General features: G+C 42.9%; 1 protein-coding gene across 2 annotated transcripts; it reads right to left on the bottom strand.

The window, feature by feature from the left end:
* Positions 1-1,811: 1,811 nt before the first annotated feature.
* Positions 1,812-10,113, bottom strand: LOC307025113 (zinc finger protein 281-like). 2 transcript variants are annotated; one of them, XM_079659705.1, is made up of 7 exons: positions 9,933-10,113; positions 7,268-7,789; positions 7,014-7,124; positions 6,785-6,908; positions 5,887-5,979; positions 5,639-5,757; positions 1,812-5,333 (listed from the first exon to the last, which is right to left on the bottom strand). In XM_079659705.1, the coding sequence occupies exons 2-7, from the start codon at positions 7,715-7,717 to the stop codon at positions 3,729-3,731; spliced, it is 2,502 nt and encodes an 833-aa protein (XP_079515831.1). In that variant the 5' UTR covers positions 7,718-7,789; positions 9,933-10,113; the 3' UTR covers positions 1,812-3,728. The 2 variants fall into 2 exon arrangements, with proteins under 2 accessions (XP_079515831.1, XP_079515832.1); XM_079659706.1 differs by having other exon boundaries at positions 5,887-5,970; positions 9,933-10,071.
* Between the last annotated feature and the right edge of the window lie 74 nt (positions 10,114-10,187).

A 10,187-nucleotide genomic window follows, 5' to 3' on the forward strand; every position in this document is an offset into this window, starting at 1 on the left:
CCCTTCAGTGTCTGGGGAACAGGTTTCACAGCTGTTAGGGCGAACAGTGTGAACACTAAAGAATCTGGTAACACTACATTCAGCAACTATCAGGAGGCAGCATGTACATTTCAACCACTATAGTATAAATGATCTGATCATGTTTTACCTGCGTTTACGTCTGTCAGGAGCTACTCGGTGGAGAACAGCTCCATCCTCTGGAAGCAGGTCGTGTTTTAAACGATAGAAGGATTCATATTAAAATCACATTAAAAACACATAATCTATTGAAGGATCACATGACTGTCACTCACAGCAGGAGCAAGGTGCATCCAAAGTGAGAATGCAAGTCACTGTTGTTGTTGTTGTTGTTGTTGGCTTCTGTGTTGAAATACAACCTGCAACTGGGAACAAGTGTTCAAAGCAATTATTTCATAAACTGAGGAGAAAACGAGAAGTTTTAGAAACCATATCATCTGAATTACAATGTTTCCTGAAAAAATTTAACTGAAAAACAATCAGAACTAGGGCTGCACGATATATTGTGTTGTGACGATAATCGCGTTATGCGCATGCGCGACATTCACATCGCAGGACGTGCAATTTAAAAAAAATTAAATGTAGGAAGTGCGATATTAAGTAGGCAAATTAACTCAAACACGTCATGTTACAATTCTTTTGCTACTTGCTACAAAAGGAAAAGGTACTTGAGTGAGTGACATGCAGGCTCTGCATGCACAGCTAACCACCAATCACAACCATTCTTGATCAGATCACAGCAGGATAACCGAGCTAGCTCAACTTGTTGCTCTGATAACTTAAGATCCAGAAGTCCATGGCTAAAATCCTTCATCCGGTTAAATATCGTTAAAAAAATACCAATTGTATAGCATTAAAGTTCAAGAAAGGATGGTTTGCGGACAAAAAAAACGGTCTTTTCTTCAATTCCTGTATTTTTTCATATCGCAGGGGAAAAAAATATCGCTATGTCAGTTTTTTTCAATATCGTGCAGCCCTAAGCACAACTTTATATTTATTTCTCTAATTTAATCTGCTGTGTGCTTGTAATGCTTTAAGTGTGTATTTACATTAAACATCACGTTATTATTTAGTTTTTGTTTTGCAATTCCTAATTCTCTTCAGATTTCTATCAAATGTTGTCAGCCATCTTGCTATGTGCTGCTGTCATTGCCAGGAAAAGATGTTTGCTCAAAATCTTTTGTAAAACAGACAAAAATAATACCAATAATTAGAACAAATAAACAATATCAAGTATCATATGAGCTTCTGAGAGACAAACCACACCGTCTTCTTTTTTTGTAACAAAAAGTTTTATTGGCTTCTCTAATCCGTTCATCATCTCAATAACAGGTACAGCCTGGGAAATCATATCACATGGGGTCTAGAACAAATAAGACAAAGGGGATGGGGAGGCCTCTGCTACAACATTTGGTATTGAGGTGAGTCAGAAAAAAAGCCATAGAAAAATGTCTTTATCATGCATACTGGAGAAAAACTCAAAAAAAATGAGAACACACATTTGTAGTGTTTTTGTACATTTCTGTAAACAATATCCTTCTAGAGATCATATCAAAACACATTATGGCAAGTAACAAAAATAAGGGATATAACGAGAAAAATGAATGTTCTATGAGGCATCTAGAATGCAACACTGCTTGGCGTGGATGTTTTTACAGAAAAAGAAAAATACATTTGCATTTTGACGAGTCATTTGCTCTATAATTGTAAACACAGGCAGTGTTAAAATGATTATACAATATGTCGAACCTATACTACAAATATTTCCACTACATACATGAAACGCGTGTCCCTGCTTTCTTGCGCTTTAGTGATATGAGGTATATTTAGGTCAATCGTATCGTCTTTTTTTTCTCTCCGTCTCTCACCCACTCTTTTTTTTTTCTACTTTAGAAAGCATAGTGTTTGTTTGGAGTGAGGTGGCTGGTCAGTCTTTGTTCCCTGTGATCTGAGCAGCTTCAAAGTCTCTTGGCTGTGGAGCTCACAGACATAGGAAAAGGGGAGAAGGGGGGGGGGGGGGGGGGGGGCTCACAGGAAATCAACTAAATTAAATATCAACCCTGGCTGCCGGGATAGAATGGCTTTAGCCACGGAAGACAAAGAAGGCCATTGTTTATTCTTGCGAGTGCATGGCTGCATTTTGGGAAAGGGGAGGGGGGAATAAGTTACCGTTTGTGTTTCTTAACTGTATCATTGAAGCAGTTTCTTGCATCTACTACGACAGTGGGGTTAAAAATATCATTAAGAAAAAGTCGAGGGGGGGAAAAGGAGGTAAGAGGTAATGGGATTACTTGCCAAAAATATCTGCTACTGAGTTCTGTTGTGGCTAGTGGAGAATAAATAAAAAGGGGTTTGGGGTTCCAGCATGTCAGCCCGTCTCTTAAAACACTTAAATACAAAGAGGTACTCTCAAAATATTGTATAACAAAGTTATGGCAAATCTTTTTACAACATCACCCGACAGACCGTAAGAAAAAAAATCCCCCCCTCCCATTCTCTTCTACCCTTGAGAAAAAAAAGCAACAAAATACATTTAGATGCCCATGGTCATGCCTACTCGACCCCTATTCAAACCCGTTAAAATACTCCCTCCCACCCACCCCCCAATCCCATTCACAGTTTTCTCCTCTTAAAATAATATTAATAATCATTAGCATAATAATCACGTATCACATATGCAAATTGAATGGGTTGTTGTTGCTTCCAATGATGATTTGTTTTTTTTTAAAAAGTGCTTGTTTGATTCCATTTACACAAAAAAGGAACAGCAAGAGTGGAGCAGAAAGTGACGACTTCAGCAACAGCACGAGGAAAAGATCTCCGATGATGTTTGAGACGTCCGTAACGGCAATGGGATGAATTTAGTCTAAGCTTCTTGTTTTCTACCGGCCAAAGCAGGCACAACTAGAGAAGTATGCGGTTACACGACATTCATTAACCGACGCCTAAAGCTGACAAGTTACCTTAACGATGCTGTGTGCTGAACTCCACTACAATTCATACTACCTCGTGTACACATGTGGCTCTCAAAAGAAATGTGGATGTCTTCACATTGACACAACAGTACCATAATCTCAACAAAGCTACACGCAGTAGAAACCACACATCATCATGTATTGTAATTTGTTGTTCCGACGAGTAAAAAAGAAACAAAAAATCAAAGCTTTGTAGTCTCAAAGTACACCTGTAAAAACTGTGCTAATTGCATCTCATAATACAAAGTCTTATTACACAAATTTGACTATTTTTCCTGAGTTAATATGTTTCTTGTAACAGACAATATATACTTTTTTTGCAATTTGAATTCTGGGCCTTTCCCTGCCACACATGTTATTATTGAAATTATCAACATTAGCCATTATTACTTTACAATGGTATGATTGGTAAAACACAAGGGTTTCCAAAAAAAAAGAAGCAAGTTTATAGCTACCCTCTAAATGTTTTAAATTACATTTAAATCTACGGTACGTTCATATCAAAATCACTACTCTTAAACAAAAATGAAGCGACTAAATACATAATAAAAATGAGAATATTTTAAAAAATTGCATTTGAGGCCATGAAAGACCCTCCCTGGTCATTTTGTATTAACAATTAATGGCAGTGTTTTTTTAAAAACAAAACTTTACTAGAAGAACAAAATTAGGATGGGTGTGGGGGCTGCGTGGACAGTAACAGGAGCCCCCTGCTGGATTCACCTCGTTTGACCCTTATCTGAAACTTTGGCTTGTCTGGGTTTTTGATCCTGTACTCACTGGCTCGCCGACGTCAGCTAACAAACTGGTATACCCTGAGAATTCTGACACTGGAGTCCGTATTCGGTGGTCCAACTCCACCCCAGGATCGCTGCCGTAGCCCAGAGGGGTCCGCCGCCCTGACTTGAACTGGGAGCCAAAGGCCTGGGCGAAGTTCTCGATCTGGTACATGGTTTCTTTTGGGGTGTTCAGTGGGGACAGGTCCGGGTAGCTGGAGCCGTTGGTGGGTGCAATGCCCACTCCGGACTTGGGCTGCGGCCCCTTGGATCCGTCTGCCGAGGCAGTCAGGTCCTGGGGAGGTAGGTTGAAGGTGCCCGGGGAGTGCTGCTTCTCCAGCTGCTCCGTCAGCTCCTGAGAGGGGGTCAGCTGCTGGTGGCTGGTGGGCTCCAAGCTGAGGTGGTAGCCCGCCTGGGAGGGGGAGCTGACCAGCATCCCGTAGTGGGACTTGGAGGACGTCGACGAGGAGTTTGACGAAGGGGCGACGATGGGAAGCGGGGAGGACACAGAAGGCGGGTAGCCACAGTCCAGCGGAGATGTGGCGTACCCGTGTTTGTCTGAGAAGAGGGGCCCCGTGGGGCTGGAGCTGCTGGACAGGAGAGGGAAGGGCCCCGTTTGGCCAAGGCTGGGGAAGGGCCCGCTGTGGCTGGTGCGCTCCAGGGCCTGCAGGAGGAACTTCGAGTACTCGCTCATCACGGCATGCTTGTCGCCACCGTTGGGAGAGTCATCCTCCAGCTCAGGGGTGACGGGGGCCGCCGGCTGGAGGTCGACGTGGTGCGGGTGGTCCGACAGGTCGAAAGTCACGTCGTGGTGGTGTTGCCCCTCTTGCTTATGGCTATAATGCTCGAGCAGGGTCTGCAGCACCTCGTCTGGAATGCCTGACTTGTCGTGCTTGAGATCCAGAGGCGAGGTGTCCAGCATGGCCAGCGTGGGCTCGGGCCCCAGGGAGCCGTGGATGACGCTGTTGCCCTGGGATGCCATGTGCAGTGAGCCGGCTCCATAGTCATTGTTTACAGCTTGGAGGTAGCGCCGCTTTTTCACAAACTGCATTGCATCATCGTAGTTGCTGCTGGTGGTGGGCCCCTGCTTGTTGAGACCGGGCCCCTGGAGCAGACCCATGTTATCGAGGCCCGAAACCTCCACGTGATCCATAGAGTCGTGCTTCTGCCCCAACCGTTTATGTCCGTCGGCGGTGTCTTCCAGAGCGAGGAGGCCCTTATCCAGAACCTTGCGGCCGGCTTTTTTAAAGACCAATTTAGGAGTACGTCCCTGCATGTTGGGGTCGGAGCCCGACGGGTGCTCCATGTCGAAGTCCTGCATACTCATCGCCCCAGAGGAAGAAGCTGCTGATGCCGAGGCGTTCTTCTTCCTCTTGCCGCCCTCCCCGTTTTTGGACTTGGCCCTCTTGCGTCCGGAGGTGGTTGAGTTTCCCTGAGTGAGTGAATAGCTGCCCTGGCCTAGCTCCGCATCGCTGAGCTCCAGCATGCTCGGGTCCAGGCCCTTCTTTATGGCTTCTCCACAAGTCCGTTTGTGCTTCAGTAACCGGTCTGTTCTTGAGAAAAACTAAAATTGGAAAAAGGAGAACATGGATAAGGAAAAGGGAGGAAAACCAAAACCGTTCAAAAATATTGATCTCAATGACGTTTTTTAACTTCCCCAATCCCATTTGAGACAGGGATTTAAAAGATGGATTTAAGTGTGGAAAGCACAGAAATGAATGTTTTTTAGATTTGCAGGCAAAATGATAATAATGCATGTTCCTGATACACATAATTCAAAAACATATATAAAAGCCAAATTGCAAAAGACATCAACTCAAAGAGAAAACAGCGGTAAGCTCCCTTTCAAACAGACCACAGATAACCTACTTGTTGACATGTATCGCAGCGATATGGCTTCTCGCCACTGTGTGTCCTTTTGTGTCGCTCCATATGGTACTTCTGGATAAAGCGCATGTTACACTGGTCACAGCTAAAAGGCTTCTCTCCTGAAAAAGACAGATGACGGTGGTAGAGTTTGTGTAACTACAACATCGCTTATACAATGTGATTATGCAGATAGGCAACGGGATGTGTTCCAAAAACACAAGACTTTATATCCAAGGGCAGACACTCACCACTGTGGATCTTCTCGTGCCGCTGGAGAAGATATTTCTGGATGAAGCTCATGTTACACTGACTGCACCGGAAAGGCCTCTCACCTGTGCGATCAAGAGTACAACAATCCGCTCACCACATTAATTATCTCCTAGCCCGTCACCCGACCATATGGTCACAATGACAGTTAAAGCTGTGGCGTCTCAAAGACGTATGAGACTCACGTGCTAAACACTTCATATAGATATTTCCTAGAGAAATTGGGTTATATTGTGTATTTAGTGTGACACATAGGATAAAGAACTATACAAAAACAACTTATTTCCCATGTTTAAATTGTGACGCGCCAGTACGCTTGGAAGAAGTAATAAGAAAACAAGGCAATTGATTTCAAATAAACTGAAAAAAAGCTTTCCTCCATATCTTTTATGTGTTTAATTTCTAAGGGCAAAATGAGGTATTCCCAGCAAAGAGGATGACTAAGACTTCCAGAAATACACGAGTCATCATTGAGTCATCCGTGGCTTCCTGGTTTTAGCTATGGCCCCAAGCACTCATGGGGAAGGGGAGATTAGACCGGAGGGTAGTGAAGAGTGTAATTTTATTTTTCCAAGAGTGCTGTTTTTATTTTTGCCTAATTGTGTTTTAGTGCAATCCTGCTAACATAGCTTAGGAGCAGGTAACATGCAAATTGATCACAGGAAGTACATTTAGTACAAGCATAGTTTCATTATAATGTTGTTAGCTCTAATACAGTCTCAACCAGGCGTCTCTTATTGGGAGATCTAATCAGCAATGGTACATAGTGAAAGGAGGAGTCGGCATAGCTGGTTGAATTGAACTTATCAACACAATAGTTTAATATAAATATATAGGATAAGAAGTAAAAGGCACTGGCAAGCAGCGAAAGCCTCTCACCTGTGTGTATGAGCACATGTCTGCGTAAGTGGTAGGAGCTGCGAAAGGCCGCGTTACAGTGCTCACAGATATGTGGTTTTGAGTTGGGGGACATGCAGGCTCCTTCTCCATCCAACATCATGGCCTACAAAGAGAAAACACATCAGAACATGTTAGACACTGAGATATTCTTCAGGCAAATTGCACATTTTGCTGGTGTATTGACAGGGACCACAGATAAGGGATTAACCTTAGCATCGTTGCGTTTCCTTCTTGCCTTGCCTCCCTGCCCGTCCCCGTTGTTCCTTCGCCCTCTTCTACCTGCGGACTCTTTTGGCTCTTTACCCGGTCTTACAGGCATCTGAGGACACACAACAACAACAACAACAGGGTAAGTTCAGTAAATGGCAGAAAAGGGACATACATAGAAAGTTAAAAGGGTGTACAAATTCAAGTTGAACTAGATATCACTAAACAATATTAAGAACCACAACCCCTTCTCACCTGTTCTCCAAGGGACCGGACGTTGCTGAGGCTGAGGTCATGAAGGAGCATATTCTGGTGATTTTGGTGGTGATGGTTGCCGAAAGACATGTCCGGCATGTCATTATTACTTTTCCCCGCGCCCCCTCCAGCACAGTTTACCCCTACTCCTCCACCCCCACTGTAGAGGGGCATGCGGTAATCCAGCTCGCTTAGTCGCTCCTGCTTGATTCCCATACTGTGGAGGAAGCCCCCCGTGTTCAAGTTGCCCTGGTGGTCTGGGGGCGAGTCGCGTTCTTTCTTCAGGATCATCTCCTGAGGAAGCTCGCCCATAACCGACTGGGTGGCGAGCCGCGTAAAGCTGGTGACCGGCGGCAGGTGGCTGAACATAAGCATACCTGGTGCAAAATTGGGATCCATGCCACCATTGCGCAAAAACTCATTGCCTAATTTGTCTTGGATAATACTCATGGTGGAGGTGTTGCTTTGTGCAGGGAAGAAGAAGGGCAATAGGTCTAAAGAAGAATGCAGGAGAAGGGTTTCCTGAAAGAGAGAGAGAGAAGAATCATGTTAATTATTGGTGATTTTAGACATTGATACGTAAAATACAATTACAAATATTTGTCAGGTTTTGTTATTAATTTATATACAAACACCTAATCTCTAAGGCCAATCAACCTAAAGTACTTCTCACTTGTCGTTAGCCTTCAGTATGTGCATGACAATGTTCTCTCAATTTCCCCTGTGGCCCATTAATTACGTAATTGGATTTATTAGGCTTTACGTAAATAGTCGTGAGAAACCTCTGAATTAAAATAAACAGCTCACTTTGTGAAACTGTTAACACAACAGACAAGCGATAAATTGTAAATACTGTTTATACTATATGTTATACATGAATATAAAATATGAAAGCACTGAGTGGACTTTTTCTTTTATCTCAAACCCAGCACTCGACTTTTGGCACAGCTTGAAGGCAACGTTTATATTCTTTTACAATTAGTATGTCGAATACTTTCAAAGAGACCGTACCATCGGAATGGCCCAAATTCCACATCAATCCCCAAATGAAATAATAAATAGGTCAACCATTGTGAAATAACCTAGTGTTCTCTATAACAAACACAAAATAAAGACATTATTAATACACATTTGAATGAAAGATAAATGCACGTGCCTGTGTATTATTGAAATACAGATCTCTGGTTAATAAAAAAACAGAGACACTAAGATTGTGAATTATATGAATGATATATGTTGTGTGAGGGTATAAAGTAAAAAAAACGGTGAAGCTCTATACTTAATAAAATACAAGCTTTGGAACGAAATCGGTTCTATAGAATTAGTTTAATAGTAAATGGAGAAAAGAGCAAAACCCTGCGTCTGAACCCTGTATTGTTCTGCTTGCAGCATTTAGAACCACATGTGTTTTGGAATGTAGCCAAAAATAAAATCTGTGCAAAAGCTTGAACGCCTTCAGACAGACATCCCTATTGTTTTTACACTTTGATGGATACTGAAGCACACCGCTGGCCATGTTTGGTTAATAAACCATCGTGAATAAAAAAGCTGGGGGGCATTGATTTCAATACAGGCACATTACTCGGTCCACTACACTTGTCTAAAACAAACGATATTTAGGTCAAATACAGCTAGACGTAACAGTTAAAATAGGCAGGCTTGATGTGTTACTACGTGTATCGAAAGGAGCACAGAAGACTGGAGTGAGAATGTATTGTTTAGTCTACACTAGCCGACCATTTGGCTCCTCCACACTGAATTCAACAGAAAGCGGATGAGCTTTTGTGATGCATAATAGTTAGCTAGTTAGCATAGCAAGCTAACCGGTTTACCACAATGAGACACAATCAACGCACCTTTACGTCCTCAATCAAAACAATAGGCTAAGACAAACTAAAACCAAAGATCGGCCATTCACGTAAAGTCAAACCAACAATCAAAGTTATGTTGACTCAATCAGCCATGTATGTCTTTGATAAATGTGTATTTTTATCCTATATTATCGATGTAACGCAACGTTTAGCATGTTACCTAGTGTTGCTATCAAGCTAGCTAATGCTAAAACAGGATCCATGATTTGATGCCATTAACGCATATTGGCTATTTAAAAAAAGGTACATATATGAGGGGAAGGATAACACAAACAAAGGCATGAATCAATTCCATAGAAGCAAATACAAAACAGTTGGACATGTACATTTTAACAGCAAGTTTTAGACAAATAAGGTCATCGGTAAAAATTACTCATTCTCCAATTCCCAAGCTTTGATGACGCTCGTGAAATCAAATCTGTCTGGCTTCGAGCAACGCTGGCGCTCTATTTATTGTTAGCTAACTTTAGCTGTAATTGCTCCCGGATAAGCCTTACCAACACATTTAGCTACCAAACACATTCCTCCGCGACTGCTGTACACGTGGACTTGATATCCAGTGCTAAACAAAACTGTATGCTTTGAAGCAGCTGTGTTTATAACAATCAAGCTGCCATGAGCTAGCTAGTTAGCTGCTAGCTTGCCCAGAATGAAAACCCGCATTACGGCCCATGCAACAGAAACAATGATGCTGGCTCTCGGTGCATCTCACCGTCTCACAATTCCGTCGGGTAAAATCTCGACAAAGCTTAAGCATTCACCACAAATAAAATACTATTTCGTTTCCCACTCACCTACACATGACCGCAGTTGGTTAAAACGTGCCTGTATTCTCTCCGTACTCGCCGCTTTGGGGGTTTATTGCCAAAACATTGTTCTCCGGCGGTCGCTGCTTTCGTCCATCTTGTCCTGGCGCGGGGAATTATGGGTGTAGTAGGGACGGGTCGTGAGAGGAGACAGGCTGGCGGAGTCTGCTGAGGGAAGAGAGAGGCTGGACAGCTCAGAGTGTGAACTATAGTAATGTAAACAACTTGGACACATTAACATGA

The sequence above is a fragment of the Notothenia rossii genome, assembly GCF_949606895.1.
Source record: "Notothenia rossii genome assembly, chromosome: 11".
NCBI lineage: Eukaryota > Metazoa > Chordata > Actinopteri > Perciformes > Nototheniidae > Notothenia > Notothenia rossii.

Excerpts from the sequence above, each read along its gene's own strand:
- LOC307025113 (XM_079659705.1), bottom strand. The coding sequence starts at position 7,717 with ATGAGTATTATCCAAGACAAATTAGGCAATGAGTTTTTGCGCAATGGT. Across the intron at positions 7,125-7,267 it reads TCCGGTCCCTTGGAGAACAG|ATGCCTGTAAGACCGGGTAA; the intron begins GTGAGAAGGGGT and ends GTGTGTCCTCAG. Across the intron at positions 5,334-5,638 it reads GCTGCGATACATGTCAACAA|TTTTTCTCAAGAACAGACCG; the intron begins GTAGGTTATCTG and ends TTCCAATTTTAG.